The sequence below is a fragment of the Pongo pygmaeus genome, chromosome 2 (genome assembly GCF_028885625.2).
Source record: "Pongo pygmaeus isolate AG05252 chromosome 2, NHGRI_mPonPyg2-v2.0_pri, whole genome shotgun sequence".
In the NCBI taxonomy this organism is placed as follows: domain Eukaryota; kingdom Metazoa; phylum Chordata; class Mammalia; order Primates; family Hominidae; genus Pongo; species Pongo pygmaeus.
Window position 1 is genome coordinate 66,855,593 of NC_085930.1, and position 24,588 is coordinate 66,880,180.

Here is a 24,588-nt window from a genome sequence, read left to right on the forward strand (position 1 = left end):
TTCTGCCTGTGACTCACTTTGTGACCTCAGGAGAGTCCCTCCCCTCTGGGCATCAGTTTCCCCTTCTGGAAAATGGAGAAGGTGGCTGAGCTGTTTCCTGAAATTTCATGCAGTGGAACATTCTAGGGACCTGGAATTTTTGGTCATCTTCTTGGCAGCCTAAGAGTTGCCTCCTCTCCCTGTTTACTCGGGGACTGAGGAGTCTGGGGATGGAGAGCTCCTGGGGTGCAGGGGGTGCCCTCACCTGGCTGTCAATGCCCAGCATCAGCAGCATGGAGAAGAAGAGGATGGCCCAGAGTGGGGAGATAGGCAGCTGGGTCACCGCCTCCGGGTATGCCAGGAACGCCAGCCCAGGGCCTGAACAGAGAAGGGCAAAAAAGAAGAAAAATAAAAGGTACTCAGCACCTACAGCCTTTCCAGCACACTGCCCGTTTTCTAAGCCTTATTTCATTTTCATCTTCAGAGTAACCTTTTGAGTGAGTGTTTTCAGTCCCTTTTTCCAGGTGCAGAAAGAGGGTGGGGGATGAGGGGCCTTAGTAATTGTGCCCAGAGGCAAGAGGACCAGTGAGGAGCTGTGGCCATCATCTCGATGGAGGACGGCATGGCTTGGCCAGTGGTGAGGATAGTGCAGGTGCAGAGAGGCAACCAGATAGAGAGATATGTGGGGGGTGGAGGGGCAGGTCCTGGTATTGGCTGGCTTGCAGGATGAGGGTGAGGGAAGAGCCCAGGACAATGCTGAGGTATCCACCCTGGGCACTGGATGATGGGACCCTTCTGTGATGGGGAGCATAGTGGAGGAGAAGGCTTTGGAGCCTTGTTTGGCATGTGTTGTGTTTGAGTATTTGGTGGGGGTGTCTAAGAGATCAGGAAATCATGGAATGAGAAGGAAAGAGATTGTAACCTCCCTGGGTCTGGCTCTGGATGGGGGTGGGGGAATGGTTGCGGAGTTGTAGAGAAATGAGATGGTGGCTGCCCTTGAAGGGGAGATTAGAACCTGAGCAGAGAATGCTCCTTTCATGGAACCAGCCCACTTCTTCAAGGGACCAGTCGTGTGGCCTCCATGAGCCTCAGGGGCCTCTGCCCTGCACACAGCAGGTTCCTCCCACTGGCTGCTTGCTTGGCCGTGCAGTGAAGGGCTGTCTGGGGTTTTCCTTGGGCTCTGTGGCATTGATGACTGTGTGGTGAGCAGAGTGGGCATGGCCCACTTGGTGAGAACATTTTTGGAGCTGAGACAAAAGCATGGATTTAGGGGTCTTTGTAGTATGGTGATGAACATGTATGAATTGAGCTAAAATGTTGCAGGAAGTCAGGGACCGCAAACAGAGGGACCGGCTGAAGCCATGGCAGAAGAACATAGATTGTGAAGATTTCATTGACATTTATTAGTTCCCCAAATTAATACTTTTATAATTTCTTACACCTGTCTTTACTGCAATCTCTGAACATAAATTGTGAAGATTTCATGGACACTTTTCACTTCCCCAATCAATACTCTTGTGATTTCCTATGCCTGTCTTTACTTTAATCTCTTAATCCCGTCATCTTTGTAAGCTGAGGATGAGTGTTGCCTCAGGACCCTGTGATGATTGCGTTAACTGCACAAATTGTTTAAACAATATGAAATCTGGGCACCTTGAAAAAAAAAACAGGATAACAGTGATGTTCAGGGAACAAGGGAGATAAAGTTTGGCTGCCTGTGGGCCAGGCAGAACAGAGCCATATTTCTCTTCTTTCAAAAGCAAATAGGAGAAATAGTGCTGAATTCTTTTTCTCAGCAAGGAACATCCCTGAGAAAGAGAATGCATCCCTAAGGGGAGGCCTCTGAAATGGCTGCTTTGGGGACGTCTGTCTTTTACAATTGTAGATAACGGGTGAAATAAGCCCCGGTCTCCCGTAGCGCTCCCAGGATTAGTAGGATAAGCAAATTCCCGCCTAATAAATTTTGGTCAGACCAGTTGTCTGCTCTCAAACCCTGTCTCCTGATAAGATGTTATCAATGACAATGAGTGTCCGAAACTTCATTAGCAATTTTAACTTCGCCCCAGTCCTGTGATCTCGCCCTGCCTCCATTTGCCTTGTGATATTTTATTACCTTGTGAGCATGTGATTTCTGTGACCCACACCCTATTCATACACTCCCTCCCCTTTTGAAAATCATGAATAAAAACTTGCTGGTTTTGTGGCTTGGGGGCATCACAGAACCTGCTGACATGTGATGTCTCTCCCAGACACCCAGCTTTAAAATTTCTCTGTTTTGTACTCTTTCCCTTTATTTCTCAGACCAGCTGACACTTAGGGAAAATAGAAATGAACCTATGTGAAATATCGGGGGTGAATTTCCCCCAATACCAAAGTTTATACTCCCAAGGCAAGAGTGGATCTCCTCCCCAAAATGTCCAGGATTGTGCTGGACATGCCAGTATAGCCAAGAGACTAAGAGCCCAGGCTTGGGAGTCAGCCAGACCTGGGCTCCAACTCCAGATCCGCCATCTTTCTAGCTCCATGCCCTTAGGAGGTGAGTCTCAGTTTCTCATCTATGAAATGGGCTAACAACAGCATGTACTGCAAAGTGTTGAGAAGAATCACGGGTACAGTCCATGTAACATGGGCAGTGCATTGCCTGGCACATAGGGGGTGTTCAAGGCCAGTGAGCAACAGTGGTGGTGGTAATGGTGATGACGGCAAAGGCCAGCATGGTTAGTGCCCCCGCACCAGGAGCCCGGCCCCACACAGTGTTGCACTGACCTGAGGCCGCCACGTCAGCAATGGACCTCTTGGTGACATGGGCCATGAAGCCCACGATGGAGAAGATGACGAATCCTGCGAACATGCTGGTGCACGAATTGATGCAGCAGACGATGATGGAGTCCCTGGAGAGAGGGAGGGGTGGGGTGAGGAGGGTGGGGCTGGCAGGTAGTGTAGCTGCTGGCTGTGGTTATGGAGGGGTGGCCCGGAGGAGGAGGCTGGGAACAGGGCTACACAATGGGCCCCAGAAGCACAGTCCCTAAGAGCAAGCTAGAGGAGGGCAGAGCCAGAGGATCAGGGTCAGGAAAGGGGGACAACAGGAATGTCTGTGTCTCCAGAAGGAGTGACACAAAGGACTGGCTCAGGGAGAGGTTAAGCTGAGAGTGCCAAGTGGCCAAAGAGGCCCCTAACACATGACTGCGGGGTGTGGACTCGAGGGGCTCAGCCAGGAAGGAAGGGGCTCCCGCAGCTGTCCTCTCGAACCTGTAGACGTTGTTGTGGAAAGAGTTATAGCTTCCGAGAGCGATCAGGGACCCCAGGCCCAGCCCGTATGAGAAGAAGATCTGGGTTGCCGCATCCAGCCACACCTGTAGGCAGAATTATCAAAGACTGTCAAAAGTAATCATCATAGCCACAGCTACCCAGGGCCTTTTCCATGTGCCCACCAGCTCTCCCTGGCAACAAACCCGGTCTACAGTGAGGGTCAGAAAGATGCAAAAGCTTGTCTCAAAGCTGCTAAGTGGTGGCTCAGAATCCGGGCCGGGAGGGGCACTCACCTCGGAGTCGGACAGCTTGCGGAAGTTGGGTGTGATGTAGAAGAGGATGCCCTCCTTGGCCCCGGGCAGTGTCACTCCACGGAAGAACAGGATGATCAGCATGATGTAGGGGTATGTGGCTGAGAAGTAGACCACCTGGGAGGAAAGTGAGTGACTGGTGACCCCTCCTCCTGTACACCCTTGCTTCCTCCTCCCCCATTTCCCCTACATCCATATCTGTTGTGGCTCTGGGCTTGTTCTTCCGCCTCCAGAAAGCCTTCCCAGATCCTTGCTCTCCTTGGCCACTTATCTGAAGCTCCTCCTTGGAGTCTGAGCCAACCAGCTCACATTTGGTTTTTCCCTTCCCCTGTCCCCTCCTATTTTTTGACTTCTAAATTATCCAAGTAATGCATGTGGTGACAGGAAAACTTTTAAATTACATATGCACACACACACACACATAAAATGAAAGTTCCCTTCACCAGCACCTAGAATGTAAGTTATGTGGGGGGCAGGGCTTGTGTCGTTCACATCCCCATGCCTAGAACAGTCCACCGTATATAGTAGACATTCAAGAATTGTCTGACGAACACATAAATGCAGGGATGTTCCTACTTTAATGCTCCTCTGAAACTCTCCTTTGCAGATGTAATCACATTTTCTTACAAAATGAGGTTCAAATTAGGTACTTGCCTTTCCATGTAACATGTTTAGAGTTAAAAAGAAAAACACAGTACATACAGGTTTGTTTCGCGTTTTGTTCACTAAACATTGTTTTATTGCCTCATGAACAATTTGACGTTTTAATTGCACAAAACAGTCTCTCAGAAGGTCCTACCATTCTCTTTTAAGCTTCCCCACTGTTATGCATTTAGGTTACCTCCAATTTTATGTGACTCTAAATAACATCACATTAAACACCCCTGTATATAAATCTTCAGCTACAAAATTATTATACCGCTCTTGGGAAAAATTTCTAGAGGTGGAATTACTGAATTAAAAGGAATAAGTTCATCACAGGCTTTTGATCCATATTACCTTGTTGCTTTCAAGAAATGGAACTTTAGCTGGCATTACAGAGAGTGTCTTCCTGTCACAAGGCCAGCACTGGGTATCATCATTTAAACAATTATTTTTTGTCAAATTGAGCATCATTGTCTAAAATTGCATTTCTTTGCTCACTAGTAAGGAAGAGCAATGTTCAAGTTTGATGACCTTTGTATCTCAGAGTCTAATGTGAGCCTGTTTCCCGGTCAGCATGGACAGTTCACTGGCTTAGCTTCACCTCCCTGACTTGATCCCGAGATTCTGCAGGATTAAGGAAGGCAGCCACAATCCAAGAGAAAACTCATTGTACTTGGAGCTAGGAAAAGGGAATTCAAACTCATCTGTGTCACTCACAAGCTGTGTAACTTAGGGTCAATGTCGTATTTTCTCTTAGCTTCACTTTCTCTTGTCCGGAATCAGGCACAGTCACACCTACTGCTCAGAAAGGTCAGTCACATCAGGACATGCCGCAAGCTTATTATATGTCGCCTTTGTCTCGTACTTCCCCGTGCCTTCCATGTTCAGCATGAAGCCAGGCACATAGTAGGTATTCAATAAATGCTTGTGGATGGATTTGTTGACATCTTCAATGTATGCAGTGAGGGGGCCCTACTCTCTGTCCCCAAGAAGTGGCCAGTCTCCTAATGTAGCAGGAACTCTAATTACCACACCAAAATGATTGTAATTGATACTATGTATTGAGTGCTTACTATGTGTAAGGCATATGCTAAGCATTCTACTCATCTCCCTCAGTCTTTGGGACAACCCTGTAAGGTACTGTTATTGTGACCATGGAACAGATGAGGGGACTGAGGCTCAGAGAGATGAAATGGCTTGCTCAAGTGCACAGAGCTAGAAGCTCAGGGACTGAGATTCAAACCCTTCCAAAGCCCACAAGCCCTATACTTTTCTGCTCCTGAAAGTTAGACTGGGAGATACTTGTGCACTCCTCCGGCGTCCCTAGTCCTAGGAATGGATCAGAGATACTTTTACACCAGCCTTGGATTTGAGAACCCAGTGGGTCCAGAAGTTCCCACTAGATGAAACTAGGGTAGCTTTTCATCAGCTCTGCCCTGCCCAAGTGTGGAATTTGTTAAGGTTCTGCTTGGTTCGTTTCTACTACTGCTTCTAGAACCTTGCATCCACTTCTTGGGTTGTTCTGACCTTCCTGCCTCCCAGTTTATTCAGTACAAATCCCTTCTCTGCCCTTGACTTGCCATAAAATCTGAGACAACACACTTGTCCTCTGTGTTCCCTTCAGGTCAGGGCCAGTGAGAGACTGCCATCTTCTGCCCCCAAGCTCCTGGGGTAGGGCTTGAAAGGGAGAAGAGGTGGAGTAAGGCCAGTTTTCCACCTCCCGGGTGTCCCTGGGCTAGACATCCCAGCTTGGCATTTGCTCTGCACTTGCTGATAATAAAAACAAGAGCAATAACAACTCTCCTTGCTAGGTGCTGAGTGCTTGACAAAATCACCATCTCATCTGATTGTCATAATAAACCAACAGATAAGTATAATTATTAGCCCTGTTTTACAGAGAAGGAAACTGAGTTCCAGGGAGGCAAAGTGACTTGCCTGAGCTCACAGCTAGTAAATGGTGAGGTTGGGATCTTAACTCATGGACTGCTTAATACAGAGCCTGAGTCTCTGTTGTTCCTCAAGGGTCAGGATGTGAAGCTGTCATCTCTGGAGTTTCTGCACCTAGCACAAGGCTTGGTGCAGTGCAGATGCTCTGGGAAAGTTTGTTCAACAGTCCGGGAGCAACATTTGCCCTCTGTTTTGAGATGACTCTGTTGGGCCCAGTGGAATCCCATGGGACTCGCTGTGAGCTTCACACTGTGCTGCGTACCTGACTTGCACTATTTCCTTTCATCCTCACAACTGCCCTAGAAGGTAAGGTAATGTTATTATTCCCATTTCACAGTAAAAGAAACTGACACACCGAGTGATGAAGGGACCTGCTTAACTCAAGGTTGGATGGGACTCCTGGGAGTTGTGGGCAGAGCTTCCTTTGTAGACCTGTTCCTCTATCCAGTGCCCTCCTGTCCCCACTGTGCACATATATCCCTTACCTTTCCAGTCCAGCCAACACCCTTCCAGATACAGAAATACACAAGGATCCAGGCGATGGCCAGCGTGATGGCCAGTGGCCAGCGGATCTGACCTGGCTTATCCAGCCCGTCCGTCATCTGATGCATGTTGCGCCTGGTCAAACAGTGGAGGGAGGAGAAAGTCACACAGAGCTGGTGGGAGCTGGAGTGACCCAAGGGTACCCAGGGCATGGCCACAGACGATATCTCCACCCTAGAACTGTGCTGACACCGTCATCACCGTGATTCAAGAGGTAGCTGGGGACTGTGAGGCCCATTATACTAATCAGTAGAAAGTGCTGTTTGGTTAAGAGATCAAAGAGAACAGGACCTGCCAGGGCCTTAGTCAGCCACCACTACTGCTCATCTGGATGGCCCGGTGGCCTCCTAGTGGGACCCTGCCTTCAGTTTTGCTCTGTCCCCCCTCCAGCCCCAGAGAGCCTTCTAAATTGCAAGTCTGATCATGTCACTCCTCTGCTTACTGCGATGAATAGCACCCGCTTGTTCTCAGAACGAAGCCCAAACTCCCTGGCCAGCCTTTCAAGGCCCTTGCATCTCTCTTTCCTCTCAGCACTCACTGCAGCTGCTTGCCGGTGCCTGGCCTGACCTCATCTGCCTCCCAGCCTTCACACTGTTCCTCTCCAGCACCTGCCTGCCCTGCAGTTTTCTCCTCTAGATGCCGCTCCTGACGTGGGCTGGTCCAGGGGACTCCCTGAGGTCCCCGCAACCCAGCCGCCTGGGCTTTCCTCCTCTCTGCTTGGCCGCCTGGTGGTGCCATTGCCTGTCTGCATGTCCGTGCCTGTCATCAGTTGGCACATAGTAGGAGCTCAAGAAGTGTTTACTGAATAAATGGTTGAATGAAAAGTCCGAACGTGCCTGAGAGCGGCATGCGGGAGATGCCAGAAAGCAGAACCTACCGGAGCAGAATTTGATTTTGATTTGTAAAGAAACAGTGTAACCACAGACACTGGCCATGAAGAGATCAGGCAACTCTGATTCTGACACTGCCTGAGAACAGCTCCTCCTGGGAGCTTATCCAAGGTGCTCTGAGACCTTCTAGACTGCTCCCGGATCCTTCTGAGCTGTCCAGCACGGATGCTTCCTTCATGCCAGAGAGATCTGGGCCCCAGCACCTCATTGTGTCACATCAGTGCCCCCCAACACACATCTCTACAAGGTACTCCCTTGAAGATACAATCAGCACGGCCTTCACTATGGCCAGAGTGTGTGTGCACGTTTATTCCGAGTGACTCTAGGTTCCTAAGTAGATCGGGCTGGTTTTCAGGATGAATCAGGAAGTGTTCGACCTCTCCAGGTGATTCTAATGGGCTATGCTGGTTATTCCCCTCCGTTTGCCTCTCTGATCCACTCTCCCATTTGACCACTCTGTGCCAGGCCCCAGGATGCTGACGACTATGGCCACATTATCTGGTCCCCTGCCCTCTGGCTTCTAGCTGGGTTTGACCACTGGGAGGCGCTGGCAGGAGATTAGAGGCAGAGATGTTGGGGAATGTATTCTCCCTGCTGGACCTTGACTTTGTGAGTAGCTGGGTTTTGCTATCAAAGGTCAGAGTTTGTGTGTCTCATGGCTCTATCTATGGTCCAACTCTTTTTGGGGAGAAAAGGCCTTCAGCATCCCTTGTGGCTGCCTTAGCCCTGCCATAACTCTGCAAGTATATAGTCATGTGTCACTTAACAACGGGGATATGTTCTGAGAAATGTGTTCTTAAGCAATTTTGTTGTTGTGTGCATATCATAGTGTGTACTTACACAAACCTAGATGGTGTAGCCTGCTACACTCCTACGCCACACGGTGTGGCCTATTGCTCCTAGGCTACAAACCTGTACAGCACATGACTGTACTGAATACTGTACGCAACTGTAACACAATGCATTTCGGTACTAGACATGTCTAGACGTAGAAAAGGTAAAGTAAAAATATGGTATTATAATCTTATGGGACCATCATTGCATATGTGGTCCACTGATGACCAAAATGTCATGATGTGACACATGACTGTAGCCCCTTTATCCACCTCTTCTGTTACCCCTCTGAGGGGCCTCTGTCTCCTGCCGGGCTCTGGCTGACATGCCCCGTCCCTGCCATCCCCTGATGGCCCCATACTCACTCCCAGAACTCCACCACAGCGCTGGTCATGTTGGTGGTGTTGACCATGCTGTAGTTGGAGAAGCAGCGGTCTGTGTTCCAGGGGTTGTCGCACTGTTTCCACGGCAGTGTCTGCAAGGACACAGTCATGAGGACGCATCCTGCTGGGCTCCCAGGGGCTGGCATGAGTGGTCCCAGTGCACCCTGCCCACCCTCATGGTCCCCAAGCCTCCTCACACCTCCCCTTCCCAGCAGCTCTGGGAGGTAAGTAGCATTATGATCCCCATTTGACAGATCAGAGAGGGACAGTGACTTGCTTGAGAATGCACAGCTACTAAGTGCCAGAGCTGAGATTTGAACCTCAACCTGTTCACTATGAGAACAGCCTTCCAAGCTGCAGCCGGGGCTACTTCCCCACCATGTGACCTTGAGCAAGAGACCTTGCCCATCTAACTCTCACTGCAACGACACCAGCAAACACTTACAGGGCTTGTTCTCTGCCAGGCGCAGTTCTAAGTTCCTTACACATATCTGCTCCTTAATCCTCACAAGAACCCTATGAGGTGGGTTTCACTTTTTGTTTTCTTTCATTTTTTAATTTTGATAAAATACACAGAACATTTACCATCTTAACTATTGGTGACTGTAGAGTTTAGAAGCATTAAGTATACCCATAATGTAGCTCCTTGAACCCTGCCACACCTCTGCAAATACAGTCATGTGTCACTTAACAATTGGAGCACATTGTGAGAAATGTGTTGCCTAACATTGTCAGCATCCAGCTCCAGAACTTTTTTCATTTTTCAAAACTGTAACTCCACCCACTAAACAACAACTCCTCATCCCCCTACCCACAACCCCTGGCAACCATCATTCTACTTTCTGTCTCTATAAATTTGATTACTCTAGGAAACTCATATAAGCAACATCAAACACTATTTGTATTTTTGTGACTGGCTTATTTCACTTGACATAATATCCTCAACGTCTATCCATGTTGACGCATGCGTCAGAATTTCCTGCCTTTTAAAGGCTGAATTACATTCCATTGTATGTATAGACCACATTCTGCTTACCAATTCATTTATCAGTGAACACTTGGCTTGCTTCCACCTTTTGGCTACTGTGAATAGTGCTGCTGTGAACATGTGTGTACAAATATCTCTTTGAGAGCCCGCTTTTAATTCTTCAGGTATCTACTCAGAAGCAGAATTGCTGGATCATATGGTAATTCTATGTTTAATTTTTTGAGGAACTGGGGCAGGTTCTAATTTTATTTCCATTTTATAAATGAGGGCACTGAGACTCAGAGAGGTTAAGTCTCTTTTCTGAAGTTGCATAGCTGGTATATACTAGAGTCAGGATTTGAACCCAGGCTGTCTGTGTCCATATAAAATGTGCTAACAATACCCACTTTAGAGGGGTGTCATGAGGATTGGATGTGAGCCTACAAGGAGTGCCTGGCTCACAGGAGATGCTAAACTTGTGAGGCTATGGCTGTTGTGGGGAGACCAAGGCCCACAAAAGACAAACCAAGTTCCCCACTCCTGGAGGAACGGCCTTGTCAGCAGAGTAGTGGCCGTGGTGGGCTTCCGCTGGAGGGGGTGGTCAAAGGGACCACTCACCGTGGTGAAGGAATTGTACAGGTAGTAAATGGCCCAGGAGATGATGACGATGTAGTAGATGTTCAGCCAGAATGATAGCACAGCAGCCGCAAGGCCCACGCCTGGGAGCGGAACACAGACACGCATCCATTTAATACAGAATTAACATGAACTGTCGGGCATGTTCCACGACCTCTACAATCTTATTGATCTCGGAGACAGGCATTACTGAGGACACCGAGGCTAAGAGAGAGGCAGTGACTTGCTGAAGGTCATGTACATCTGGCAAGCCAGGGGGCCAGGACTCATGTCTGGGGCCCAGTGCAGACTGGTGGCAGGCAGGGCTGGGGTCTCAGCTTGCCGGACGAGGTGGGGCCCAGGCCTTCGGTCAGTGAGCATGACTCACCATGTATCTACCTGGGTGCCTGTCAGGCACTGAGCAGGAGGCAAAGAAAGTCACACCCAGCCCTTGCAGGGGAAATAAATGGGCTAACAGGACAGAGCAGGCTGATATGCGGGGGACTCTGGATTGGGCCTCTCCACCTCCACCTCCCTAGTTTCTGACCAGCACTGTCATCTGCCACCTGGCCCCCTGCAACAGCCCTCACTCTGCTCATATATGCACCTGGTGGATGGATATGTGATGTCAGCCCTGGTCTGGGTAGACAGCTCGCTCTCTCCAGAGGGCAAGAGGTGTGTGTGAGCAGGGGCACCACCACCCAGGCCCCTGCTCTGCAGACTTACCCTTGAACATAGGAGCCAGCTTCCATACCCCTAGCCCCCCGATGGAGGTGTACTGGCCCAGGGAGCACTCCAGCAGGAAGAGTGGGACCCCCGCAAAGATGAGTGTCAGGAAGTAGGGGATCAGGAAGGCTCCTGCAGGTAAAGAAGACAGAGCTCGTGGCCCCAAGACTTTCAAGACCCGCCCTGGTAGAGGGAGTGCCGTGGGTCTGGGTCCCCAACCAGTATTTCTTTATACCTGCCTCAGAAGCAGGACCCACAGCCAACCACAGGCCCAAGGACAGCCTTACGTGAAATACATCCCATTTTTTGCAGGTGAATAGATGAACTTCTTGGTATAATTAACAGAGGACAATTGTCCTTCGGGAATCTTTTGATAAAGGGACAAGAAACAAGAAATGGGGCCTGGTGCTCCCTCTGGAGTCTTTAGGGGGGCTTTTCTCCTACAGTTGCCCCAGAAAAATGCCTAAGCAAGATCCTTTTTGCAGGGTCCAGACCCAGCCAGGAGGTCCCCAGGCCAGCACCTACCCCCACCATTTTTCCCGCAGAGATAGGGGAACCTCCAGACGTTGCCCAGGCCGATGGCATAGCCCACACAGGACATGAGGAAGTCGAAGCGGCCCTTCCACGTGTCCCGGTCGGGGAGGTCTGCCGCCTTCTTCTGCACCTTGACCACCAAGGTTTTGGGCTTGTCATTGGCCACAGGGGCCTCGCTGACCTCGGTGGAGATCTGCCCATCGGCCACCTTGCTGCCGTTGGTCGCCATGTCTCGGAATTTGGACGCAGGGGTCCTGGCAGATGGACGTGCGATGTCACCCCCGGTCCACGTGGACAGCAGTTTTGCGGCTCAAGGGCACCCTAGGAGGATGGGGTGGGTAACAGGCACAGAAAGAGAGTAGGACCTTGGAGTTGCCTCACCCTAAAATGACAAAAACAAAATAACCCATAAACAAGCTAGGGGCTTGAAAAGGCTCTCTGTAAGCCCTCTTCCTCTCACCCGCCCTTGCTCCTGGAGGAAGGAAGGTGACTTTTGTTTCCAAAGACACAGTGATATTTCCTGGCCTAGCTTCAACTCTGGCCATCTGTGTCCAACCCTCTGTTGTATGTCCTGCTCAGAGGAGAAATCTGAGGCCATCAAACTTCCAACAGGAAATGTTAAGTATTTAATCATAAAATCTTTAACTTTGCCTCCAAGGATGCAATTGGGAGCCTTGTCACACTCTGCGGCCATACTAGCCATCGCCAGGGTGAGCAAGAAAGAAGCTCAACCTGTGGCTGAATGGGGAGAAAGGTGTCCCCGCTACGGAGGGGTCTGGGTGAAGACGACAGAGCCTAGGAGTTACGACCTCTGATCACAGTCCACTTTACCACATTATTTTTTTTTTTTGAGACGGAGTCTCGCTCTGTCGCCCAGGCTGGAGTGCAGTGGTGCCATCTCGGCTCACTGCAAGCTCTGCCTCCCAGGTTCACGCCATTCTCCTGCCTCAGCCTCCCAAGTAGCTGGGACTACAGGTGCCCACCACCACGCCTGGCTAATATTTTTTTGTATTTTTAGTAGAGACGGGGTTTCACCGTGGTCTCGATCTCCTGACTTTGTGATCCACCCACCTTGGCCTCCCAAAGTGCCGGGATTACAGGCGTGAGCCACAGCGCCTGGCCCCGACTTTATCACTTTTGAGCTGTGTGACTTTAAGTACACTCAACCTCTGTGTGCCCCTATCTTTTAAAATGAGGATGACACTGGTACATCTCTCACTGGGTTGCAGGAAGCCCTGAGTCTATACTTTTAACAAGCTCTGCCAAAGGAGATTCTTATACTGGCAGCCCAGCCCTGGCTCTCAGCTAAGGGCCACTGGTTTAGATGACCTCTTTCAGCCTTCAGTCACCCCAAGATATTCTACTGACACTCTGCAGCCTTCTTACCTTTTTAGTTCCAGGGGCAGCGTCGGGTACAGTACAGTGGAGGAAACTGGGCTGAGACTAGTCCTGAGTTCAAATCTCCAGTCTGCCTTCTACCAGCTGAGTACTACTGCTCAGTACTACTACTCAATACTACTACTAAGTACTGCTCTTGTGTGTGCTTAGTTTCCCCATGTATAAAATGGTGGCAATCCCCTCCGGCTTGTAGAGTTGCATCAAAACTCAGCTGTAATCGCTGCAAGAGTGCTTTTCGCCAACCTGGTTAAGAGAGAGAACTCCACTCATGGATGTTGTTACCGGGGCTGTTGACGTTACCTGATGGTCGTCGGGGGTGGGTCAGCTCCAGAAGGCCTCCTTCTGCCACCCTGGGTGAGATCCTGCAAAGCAGAGAAGGGGAGGAGAGGAGGGACGGTGAAGCAGCGATGGGGCATGCAGGCAGCTCCTACAGAGGGCAGCAGGGGTGCAGGAAGCCTGCCAGGGCGTCGGGGCTGTGCGCGTGTCCCGCAGAGCGTCCCCAGCCAGGGTGGCCGCAGCGAGTCCATGCAGCATGGCACTGGCCCTTGGGGTGCTGGGAACATGCAGGAGTGGGGCCCGCTGCCCTAGGGACAGCTGTGGGCATGGGATGAGGGCAGCGTGGAGAAGACATTCCATAATTTTATCAGAGGAAAAGAGAAACCAACAGAGGGGCTGCTGAGACTTTTCTCTGTCCTCCATCCAAACTTGTGGAAATGTTACAAAAAGACCACGTAAGAACATGAGAAAGAGCACCTTGTTTTGGGGTGAGAAAGGCAGGTTTCCAGACAGTTTATTTCGAATTAACCCATTTTGCCCCCTCCCCCCACATCTATTTTTAAAAAGGATATACCCAAAGATGGTTACAATGCTTAGTTTTTGAGTGACTTTTGTTTTCTTCTTTGTGCTTTTTAAATTTCTATAATGCTCTACAAAACTGATTTAAATTAATAATATAACAAAAAATAAACTTATGGAACCCTCAGAACAAACCACAACATGTGAAGCACCAGTCTGCGGACCCTCAGAGGTGGAGCTGCGCCAAAGCAAGGTGCGGCTTGGCCCTGGCCCTCCCACGTGCCCTCCTCCCCTCAGCTTTGCCCGGCGGGGGCCCAGTCTGCTGTGCACTCGCCCTCCAGCCCCTCACATGCAGTCCCCATTACCAAACACCATCGTCTCCTCCCAGAGTTCACGGAGAACCAGGCCATCTTCAGATAATCCAAACTTTCCTAACACCCCTGCTCCTCGTTCTCAGGGATGGCCTGCTCACTTTGAACTACTTCACCGCACACAGGCTGGTCTTGGATGCCCATCTAGATCCTGGCCTGGGCATGGCAATGTTAGAGAGAGCTCTGGACTCAGTAGGGTGCCTGCCTCCCCTTCTGGAGAATGGCAGGATAGTAGGTGGCGGCCGATTCTGTGGTCTACCAGGGAGTCTTGGGATACGCAGGAGAGAGCAGCCTCAGCCATTAACTCTCATAACAATGAGGCCCTTAACTGTCCCATGATCTACCCTTGTGGGCTCCAGCTGCCATATTTGTTCAAAATGATCCAATCACCTTGGATCAGGACTGACCACCTGACCCAGGCTAGCCAATCAAATTCCTTCCCTGGAAATTTGGCATGGGACCCAGGAAGAAGGGCAGTTTTGCCAGTGACTTGGGGACTCTGGGGCAGCCATCCTCTGCCCATCTTGTACTCAGAGTGAGATTTGGTCTGCTGAGCAAGGAGAAAACTAGACATCAAAAGATAGAGAGAGTGTCTCAAAGCTCCTAGTTTGCAGTTCCAGGCTTTCTTCAGGCTGGTGCTTGGATTTTACAAAACATTCCCATAGTCATGAAATAGATGTTTTGCTTACATTGGCTTGGGGGTTCCTGTTGCAATCTTAAATCTCTGCACCATCCCTCTGGTTCACCAGGAAGTTCAGTCCATGAGTTCTTCTCCATGACTATATTGAGCACATCCTCATGCCAAGCCCTGAACGATCAGAGATGGTGGCTGCTCTGAAGACCTCACCATAAAGAAGACATACATGTGATTTCCAATTTCTGGAATACGGGGATACGTATTCAGATTCAGCCAAATGCCTATAATTCCCTAGGAGGAGCCACATGACTATATTTGGAGTTTTCCTTTTAGAAGATGTGGCACATATGAAGATAAACAAAGTAAAGCCATGAATTGATATAACTCATACTTCTTTGAGGATTTAGAACTGAGAAGACTCTTTGACTTACACAGCAGCAAAGCCACCCTGGTGCTGAGTCAGACAGACCTTGGCTTCCTCCAACACCTACTAATGCAGGATGAGTTACTTTACCTCTCTGACCCTCATCTATAAAATGGGAAGATAATAATACCTCCTTCCGAGGGTTATGGTGATGATTAAATGAGATCATGTGTGTAAAGCATGTACAACTATGCCTGGCACATAGTTAGGGCTTAGGAAATCTCAGCCATTGTTATCACTGCAATCGCCACCATCTGGGTATGGGTCCATTGTTCTTAATCTGGCATTCGCAACTTCCCAGAAGGCTACAACAACAACAATAATAATACCGAATAATGTTTATTAAAGGCTTACTATTCAGGTCTTTCAGTGTCTTCAGCATTTTAAAAACTCCAATGGAAATCATCCTTTTAGTCCCCCTGGGGAATACCAGCTAACAGAAATGCCAAGTCTCTGGGCTTTGGGCTTTCTTTGTACCAAAGCAAAGAGGTCTAGCTCAGCACCTTGGGCCAGTCAGAAGCTGGGAGTGGTACATTTGTTTGTTTAGTTAGTACAAAAATAATCATTCTGTAATAAAGTCTGGTGGAAAAAAATATCCCAATCATCTGGTCCATGGGAGGAAATTGATAAAGAGCCTCCTGCTAGTGAACACGCCTGAGACCCAATGCTTAAATGGAGTGGTCCCAGGAAGCATGCCTCACCCACACACCTGGGGAACAGTGCATCAGCAATTTTAATTCCTGGCACTTCCCTCTCCTATGAAAATAACATGCAGAAAGCACAGGTGTGTGTGAGTTCACGGCAGGGCAACTTGGCTGTCTTTCTAGAACATTTCTCTGAACCAACCTTTTTGCAAGTTGTTACTTTTCGTTTCCCAAGACACACCCCTGTGTTTTGTGGCTGTCTTGGATCATGTTGGAGGACAGCTCTGCGGGTCTGTAGTGGCAAGACCACGCGTTTCTTCCACCTCACCCTGAGTGCCAGCCTGTGATCAGCCTCCTTTACCTGCTGGTGGAGCAGGCAGAAGAAACACCTCTCACCTTCTCATGATCTGGGCATTTTTCCAAAGCCTTCTTCCAGCGTCTTCCAGTTCTTCATCAGGTGACAACATTCTGCAGACCCAGAATCCGGCTCCACATTCCTTCAGGTGCATACTATACCATGATTAACTTAATTCCACCAAAGCCACATTCAAAGGGCACTATTAATGTGAGACCACCAGTGATGACAGGTCAGGTCCTCTGTACTCACTAACACATTCATTCTGCAAGTATTTACTAAGCACATGCTGTGTGCTGAAACAACAATGGAGCCATCTCTTCAAGCATTTTGTATTCTGAACTACACCCTGGTCACCAGAATCCGAATCAGTGAACTAACAGGTTCCAGCAGAAAGATTCATTTCTGTAAATACTTACTAAGGCCTCCTATGTGGGTGGAGCTGGTGTGGACACTCAGGGTGTGAGAATTTAATAAGACAAAACCCTTGCCCTTGTCAAGGTCATGGCCTAGAAGGAGAAATATTTCTGCCTATAGCTGATCATAATACCCTGTGATAAATGCTGCAAGGGGTGTAAGAACAAGACACGGTAGGCCTAGAAGAAACGCATTAATACAGCCAGAGAAAGTATCCTAGGCGAGGGGTCCTTTGAGCAAGGCTTTGAAGGTTGAATAGGTGTTCATCAGGTTTAAAAAGAGAGAAAAGGCGTTCCAAGTGGAGGGAAACACAGGTACTAAATAAAGTATACAGTGTGAAGCTAGGAAGGTCAGTATATGAAGGGTCTTGGACACTGGGCTAAGGAACCTGGGGACTAGCTGCAGGGATAGGGCAGGGCTGATAATGGGATCAGATTCGTAAACCAGAAGATGACTCCCTCATGGGGCCTCTGGGAAGGACGGAGTTAGTGAAAGACACTCCAGGCAGGAAGATGGTAAAACATTCCCAGGATATCCCATCCTTCCTCAGTGCATGCTCTATGACCAAGTGTTAAAGCCATTGATAAAAATGGGGCCAAACCAAGCACAAAGAATTCCTCTGCCAATCTCTGAATGACAAGATGCTTTGTAAGGGAAAGAAAACATGTACAGTTTGGAAGCCCTACATCAGAAGTGGCAAAATGGGTCAAAATTGGCCCTTGGGCTTGTTTTATTTGGCCTGAGCAAAAAAAAAAAAAAAATTCAGTCTGAATTAGGAGCCAGAAATGGGACTCTCTGGGATACAGTATTTCAAACAGAGGGAGCAGCAAGTGCAAAGGCCCTGAGGCAGGAATGAGCCTGGCACTTTTGAAAGACACTAAGGTGGCCAAGGTGGTCGGAGTCCAGTGTGAGAGGAAATGGATTCAGGCGGAGGTGGTGGGCAGAGGCTAGGTCACACAGGTCTCAGAGGTCACAGCAAGGATTCGGGTTTCATTCTAAGTGGGATGGGAGGAAGTGGGGGTTGAAGTGGTGGGGGAGATCTGACTTACGGTTAGTTTAAGAGTCTCCCTCTGGATGCCCAGAAAAGGCTGTATAGGGGCAAGGGGGAAGCAGGGAGACATGATCAGAGGCTGCCAGTTCAGAGAGATGATGGCGGCTTGCATGGGGGTGGCTGCATGGGCAGAAGTGGGGGGAAGTGTCACCGACACCCAGGATCTATTCTGGAGGTGGGGCCCGTGGGCCATGGGCCTTGCTGGATGATTGGCTATGAGCAGCCCAGCCCTGGACCAGATGGCAGGCAAGGGGGAGGGAAGTGCGTGGAAGCTGCCTCGGACAATCTCCCTCTGTCCCACTGCATCAGAGGGACAGGCGGCTGCGTGGGGTGGGGACCTAGGCAGAGACTGAGAGGCCAGGGCTGGAGTCTCAGGGCTGCCATTGTCCCAGGCCATGGCCCCGCCATGGAGTGAGTGGGGAGCCCTGAAAAGCCAGGGAAGTGAGGAGGGGGAGCAGTGGGTCTGGGAGTAGGGCCTGCTCTTCCCCTCCCCCTACCCCCACCCCACTCCCTCCATGAGACTGTGCTCATGCCTGCTTTGCTTTGCTCTCATTCTGTAATTACAGAAATTACAGAGGCTCGCTTCAGACTGCAATCACTCTAGTTTGCCTTTATTTCTTTTTGAAACTCCGTGGTTCAAGAAAGAAATTAATATTGAGTTTGGCTTCATTCCAAGGGGAAACATAATACAGTTATTCTCTGCCTTCGGGAAAAATGCTAGGCTCAATCCATTGGACAAGGCTTTATTGAGCATCTGTTGTGTACCCAGACTCATGCCAGCTCCTATCGAAGGAGAAGAGCTAGCATTTATTGAGCGCCTATTGTGTGCCAGGCATTTCGCAGGCACTATATCATCCAGGAGTCATTCCATCTATGTAAGCCAGGGCTACTTCACCCATCTGACAGATAAGGAAACAACAGCCTTGCCAGCCTGGGGTCTCAAATTGCCCAGTGATTCAGGGCCTTGCTTCTCAAAGTGCGGTTCTTCAAGAGACAGCATCAGCATCACCTGGGAGCCTGTCAGAAATGCAGAATCTTGGGCCCCACTCAAGACCTGTGGAATGAGAAGCTGAGTTTTAACCAGGTCCCGTGATTTAGGCACATATGAAAGCTTCAGAAGCTGTTGTTAGGGATGACCCAGATTATTTCATGGGACTTCGTTCAAATCTCTGTGTAAAAGGGCTACATATCTGGCTTGCTTGAGTCCCAATTTTCTCATCTGTAAATGTGGATTTCACAGAATTGCTCTGAGAATTGCATGATAATGCATGGAAAGAGGCCAGCGAAGGGCCTGGCACACAGGAAGTGTCAATAAATAGCAACTTAGGCTGCCACTCAAAGAGATAAATGGCCGCAAAAGTGCTTTGTAATTGAAAAATGTTATACAAATGTGAAGACCAATTAATAGTGGATGATCAGGTACAGAAGGTTAGAGGGAGGTTGGAATTGTGTGGGACAGCCGGTGCTGTGGGCAGCGCTTGCCATGCGCTGTCCTGGAGGTCAGGGAAAGCTCCCGGAGAAGGTGCCCTAATGGAAAGGGAGCCGCCAGAGAGGGTCTCCAAGGCCCAGCATTTTAACAAGATTTCAGAGGCCAGCCAGGCCTGTGGTGGGATGCAGGCTACAGGAGAAATGAGCTGGTTGGGACAGCCTGGGGTCTAAATGGGAGGCCTCCATTCTTGGATCCTCAGCCCCATGCACAGTGGTGCTTAGGGCCAAGACCCAGCAGCCTCCTTCCTGGTCCAGACTTGCTCCATGCCAAACCGGTGCACCTGGTCTACCATGGCATTCTATAGATGAAGAAAAAACCCAGCGAGGACTGGTGGCTGGCCCAAGGTCACACAGCATGAGAGTGGCCTGAACCTTACGGACTCCCAACTCCCAGCCAGCCGCATACTCTTACTCAAGAGATGAAGGAAAGCAGTTTCATGCCTTGGTATAAATCCCTCAGCTGCCTCAACGTACCTGAGAGGGAATTTGCAGAAGCAGGTGTCTTTGTCAGTAGTATTTATTGCATGCCTACTCTTCACAACATCCCACTGTGACTTTCAAGTAAGCTACTTATTTTCTCAAAGTTTTTGTTTTGGCCGGGCGCGGTGGCTCACACCTGTAATCCCAGCACTTTGGAAGGCCAAGGTGGGCAGATCACGAGGTCAGGAGATCGAGAACATCCTGGCTAACATGGTGAAACCCTGTCTCTACTAAAAAATACAAAAAAGTAGCTGGGCGTGGTGGTGGGTGTCTGTAGTCCCAGCTACTCGGGAGGCTGAGGCAGGAGAATGGTGTAAACCCGGGAGGCGGAGCTTGCACTGAACTGAGATCGCACCACTGCACTCCAGCCTGGGCAACAAAGCGAGACTCCGTCTCAAAAAAAAAAAAGTTTTTGTTTCTTCATCAATAAAAGAGGTCAATAATAAGCACTTCCCACTCTGTGATGACTGGATTTGAATTTTCTAGCACTGTGCCCAGTTCAGCAAGTGCTAAATACATTGATGCTAAAATGATCACTGGTCCCATTTTGCAGATGATGGCACTAAGGCCCAGAGAGGTCAAATGACCTGCCCAAGGTCACACAGGACTTGACCCAGGCCCTCTGAGTTATAGTCTGGTGCTATTTGCTTGTCCAGGAAGTGCCTCCCAGGCACTGGCCTGTGTGAAATTCCCTGAAGCCATTAGACCTATCAGGCCTCATGACCTGACCTGCCCAAGCATGACTGCTGGATGCCAGAGGGAGAGAAATGTGACTGCGTGGAGATGAGTTTGCCTAGCCTCACTGTCCTAGGACAGATGAATAAATGGAAGCTCTAGCCCTTCCCCTCTGCTCTCAGCCTCTGAGAGCCTAGAAGTCAGGCTTTCTAGGACACCTCTGAAACCACAATGTGGAAGAAGGCCAGAGGGCATCCCCACCCCAACAACCCAGGTGAGAACAAATTCAACTTTGCAACTACTGGAATATGACAGACCCATCCAATGGTGAAACAGATTCCAGGAGGATGGTTCTCCTTCTTCTGCAGCTGCCTACAGAAAAGAAAAATTCCCCAACTTTTCATTAACAACGAGTGAAAGAAAAAGAAGAGCTCAGTACAGGGAAGAAGTGAGCTGGACACACTTACTAATGTGCTGGGGCCACTCTAAATGCTTTTTGTCTATTAAATTGCTTTTAGCCCCCATTTTATTGATGGGTAAACTGAGGCACAGAGAGGTTAAAGTGACGTGCCAAAGGTTTCCCAGTTAGGAGCTAGGGGCGCCAAGCCTTGACCCAGGCAGCTGGGCTCCTGTGTCCAAACTCTTAACCACTCTGCTGTCTCTAACGGGGTAACCTGTGGAACCCCCCAAGCCCTCCATTTGGGGTGTACAAGTATGGCCCATCCCCAGCAGCCACCTCCCTCCAGGACAAACCTCCACAAGGACGAGGCCTGCTGTTCTTTTTAAGAAACCGAAGAGAGGCTGCTAACATGAGAGCCTCTGAGTTCTGGCTCCAAAATGGCTCCTATGGTTGTGCTGGACAAACCCTACAGGTATCCAGGGAGTCCCTGGGAGGTCACGTGGGATTCTGGCTGAGCTGTGGGGCTGGAGGCTCTAATCACAGTCCCCAGGAGGCAGCCAGCCTCTAGGGGCAGCACTCCCCTCTTGGAGACCCCAGCTCTCCTCCAACTGCAGACATGGCCTGTGCCTTGCAGCTGCCGCAAGGAGCTGACCTGAGGAGGAAGGGCAGTTAGCTTGACGCCCTGAAGTCCAGTAGACACAGGTTTGAAATCTCACTCTAAACTTACTAGCTGTGTGACCTTATGCCAGTCCCTTCCCCTCTCTGTGCCTCGGCTTGCTTCTGTGTGCAAGCAGGACAGTCAGACTCCAATTTCCAGCTGCACCTCACTCTGATCCAATCCTGCTTGTCTCGCTCACACGATCAGTGGTTTACTAACGTCTGTTCTGGCCCCTAATTATCTGTAGTGCCCAACTGAGAACTTCATTTTGTCAAGGCAATTTTCAATCTGATCCGCATCGATTGTGCACCTCCGGGGAGCTAGGTCTCACGCTGGGTGCTGAGGGACAAAGATGCAAGTTGGAGTCTGAGTCCTGCTGCCACTGAGCTCTCGGGACAGCTGGGAGATGGGCCATGGACAATCCACATCCACGGGGTAAGTTCTTCCACAGCACGCAGAGAAGAAGAGGTGGCACCCTGCCCCAGGGTCTGGGTTCAGGCAGGCTACTGGGAGGGGTAGCATTGCAGTTGGTGGAAGAGGGAGCAGAAGTGGGGATATTTCAAAAATAATCACAGCTAGAGGAGCAGGACTGGACTCCTTGCTCTTAACTGCAACCCTAACTGCTCCTGGTCCATTCCAAGCAGAGAGAACAAAGCCAAAATACAGAACATATTTGGAGACAGTGAGGAGGCTTGTTGGGGGCTAGAATCTGGGGTGATTTAGGGAAATGTGGCCAGGAAGCCGCCAGTAGTAGTAAAGAGCTCTGATGCAGGAAAAGAGGGCACATCTTACCCTGTAATGAGAATGATGATCACACGGAAGGCTGAGGAAGTGCTTAATATATTTACTGCATTTCTGTACTGCACACTGTACAGATGAGGAAGCCGAAGTTCAGACAGTAAAACAACTTCCCAGCTCCCGGACACTGCAGTCTGATTCCAAACCCATGTTCTTAACTATCCCTCTCCACTGTGGGCATGGGGTGGTCACCAGGGCTGCCACCTGAACCGTGGAAGGTGGGGAGATTTGATGTGATGGTGACGTGGCAAGACCGCCCAGCAGCTGTGTGGGGAGGAGGAGAGGAGAGGGAGCATGGGTGGAGGTTGCTGTAACAGGGCTGGTGCAAGGATGAGGGACAGTGCCTGAGCCAGGACCATGGTGAGGGTGAGGAGGAAGGCCTGGTTGCCCTATACAATGTGGCTTCTCTCCTGACTAATTACGGATTCTTCTGTCTTAGCTTCCCAGCTGCACTGTCACCTATGCAAGAACGGGGCCCAGGTCTTCCACCTGCTCTGCTTCCCCGACAGCAGGCAGCTTGAACACTGCTAGATATGCATGCGCTCTTCTGGGTTCTGCCCTCTATGGCAGAGGACATTGTTCTTACAAGACCTCAGCACAGAAACGTTTGCTTCGGAGAAGGTGGCAGGTCTACAGAGCGATGGTGTGCTGGTAAGCTTTAACAATGGGCTCTCAGGAAACAAAACAGAAGCCTCAATTTGCAGCATCTGCTGATTTCTGTGGTGTAAACACTCCCACCGTTGCCTGTGCAAGGTACTAATATGAGGTCATAGGATTGGGTATGTGCCATCTGTGAGCAGGCTCCAGCACACCAGTGAGCCTTAGGCCTGTTTCTTCTTGTGGGGCCAGGGAGGCATGCTCTCGGGCAGAAACTGGCCTTGCTTCCTGAGTGGTTTAATGCTGGAAACCCTCTTAATTGCTTCCTGTAAGGAAAGCCCTGGACGTCAACCCCTGGGCTGGCCCTGGAGCGCATGCTGGGGCTGGTGGGTGCCCGCAGAGACGTCTGCTGCAGGATGAGGAACATCGAATCCTGGGATCAGACACAGGAACTCAGAGGCATCTCCCTGGGTGGATTTGAAAGAGTGGAGAGGGATGGAGAGAGAGGAGGGTGGGAAGGAGGGGGAAAGGAGACAAAAGGGTATGGAAGGAGAGGAGAAGAGAAACACACAAGGAGGAGGCTGGGGTAAAGGAGCAGAGTGATGAGGAGGAAAACAGGAAGAAGAAAGGAGGAGCACAGGAAGGGATCAGAAAGGGGAAAGAGGAAAAACAAGGGCAGAAGGAAGGAAGGACAGAAGAGAAAGCAGATGTGCCATTCACTGCTTGTAAGCTGTGCAAGGCTCCGCTGCGTCAGGTCACTGAACCCAAGGAGGGAGGGAAGGAGCCTACCTTTCAGCCAAGAGAAGCCTGAGGTTGGCAGAGGCCAAGGTCAAAAGCGGCTGAGGAGCCGGGATTTTTGAACCCAGGCTGCAGGGCCTCTTCCACTGACTTCCTTCAGTTGGTTCTGACTGTATTTGCTGGGGGCCAGCCCATTAGTCTCAACCTTCCACTCAGGGCAGCTGCCTCCCGTTGCCAGCTTGAGCAACCAACCCTGTGCTGGGCATGAGGGCAAGCCCCTGTGGAACACATCTGGGTGCCCACCCTCTGCACCCTCACCACCTGTTCCAGGCTCCTTTCTTCCTCCTGCCTCTGAGGGGTGTGGGGCTTTCTGGAGGACTTCAGTTCCAGGGGATGCCTCTGTAAAAGCCCTGTGCTCAACCGGCCAGAAAGGATTGACTCAGACCAGGAAATAAGAGCAGCACGATGACCTTTTGCCATTCTTTTACATCGCTCTTTGCCTTTTAAAACACACTTGTAAGAAGCCCGTGGGGTTAAAATAGCTGTTCATTCCTGTTCAAGATGTGCTTGGAAGGCTGCGACGGGCATTAAGATAAAGGCCCTTTAAGAACTCAGATTTGGGAAAAAGAAAAAATAACACTGCAAGGGCTGGCTGAACTAAACGATGAACTAAATAAGTCACGTGCAGGAGCATAGCCCAAACAGAGAGCTGGCTTAGCGTTGCAGAAGGCACATCCATGACAGTGGCTGCAGACAGTGCCACAGCTCTTTATCAAGTGTCCACACCTGGGACTGAATCTCTCTCTCTCAACAGCTCTGCAGGTTCTATCAGCCCCTTCTAGAGACAATCAGACTGAGCCCCAAAGAGAAACTGTCTGGATCAAGATCACACAAGGTCACAATAAGAACAACCAGGGATCTCAACGTGGTGGTTTTGAGCCGAATGGGTCCCACAAATATGTTTGGTTGAGTGGTATCAGATTTGAATTTTAGAACTTGAATTTGCATGATTTGGAGAAGGGAAGTGGTGATGTGTTTT

At 49.9% G+C, this 24,588-nt stretch overlaps 1 protein-coding gene and 1 long non-coding RNA gene across 6 annotated transcripts in view; one reads left to right on the forward strand and one right to left on the reverse strand.

Moving 5' to 3' along the window:
* The window catches only part of LOC129033199 (uncharacterized), an 80,444-nt gene extending 56,308 nt beyond the window's left edge, over positions 1-24,136 (forward strand). The window contains exons 5-6 of the long non-coding RNA XR_008501554.2: positions 21,664-21,851; positions 22,654-24,136. This is a non-coding gene — a long non-coding RNA (uncharacterized LOC129033199). The remainder of the gene's footprint in view (positions 1-21,663; positions 21,852-22,653) is intronic.
* The window catches only part of SLC6A1 (solute carrier family 6 member 1), a 46,547-nt gene that overhangs the window by 10,221 nt on the left and 11,738 nt on the right, over positions 1-24,588 (reverse strand). The window contains exons 2-13 of one of the 5 annotated variants that reach the window (XM_054481324.1): positions 16,289-16,449; positions 14,877-15,021; positions 13,322-13,383; positions 11,615-12,005; positions 11,090-11,221; positions 10,367-10,467; positions 8,764-8,873; positions 6,617-6,749; positions 3,522-3,656; positions 3,229-3,332; positions 2,746-2,870; positions 245-357 (exon numbers count right to left, since the gene is read on the reverse strand). In XM_054481324.1, coding sequence (XP_054337299.1) covers positions 245-357; positions 2,746-2,870; positions 3,229-3,332; positions 3,522-3,656; positions 6,617-6,749; positions 8,764-8,873; positions 10,367-10,467; positions 11,090-11,221; positions 11,615-11,852 — 1,191 coding nt within the window. In that variant the 5' untranslated portion in view covers positions 11,853-12,005; positions 13,322-13,383; positions 14,877-15,021; positions 16,289-16,449. Of the gene's footprint in view, positions 1-244; positions 358-2,745; positions 2,871-3,228; positions 3,333-3,521; positions 3,657-6,616; positions 6,750-8,763; positions 8,874-10,366; positions 10,468-11,089; positions 11,222-11,614; positions 12,006-13,321; positions 13,384-14,876; positions 15,641-16,288; positions 16,450-24,588 lie in introns of those variants that run through there. The other 4 variants (XM_054481326.2, XM_063661718.1, XM_054481323.1 and 1 more) reach the window with 4 other exon arrangements.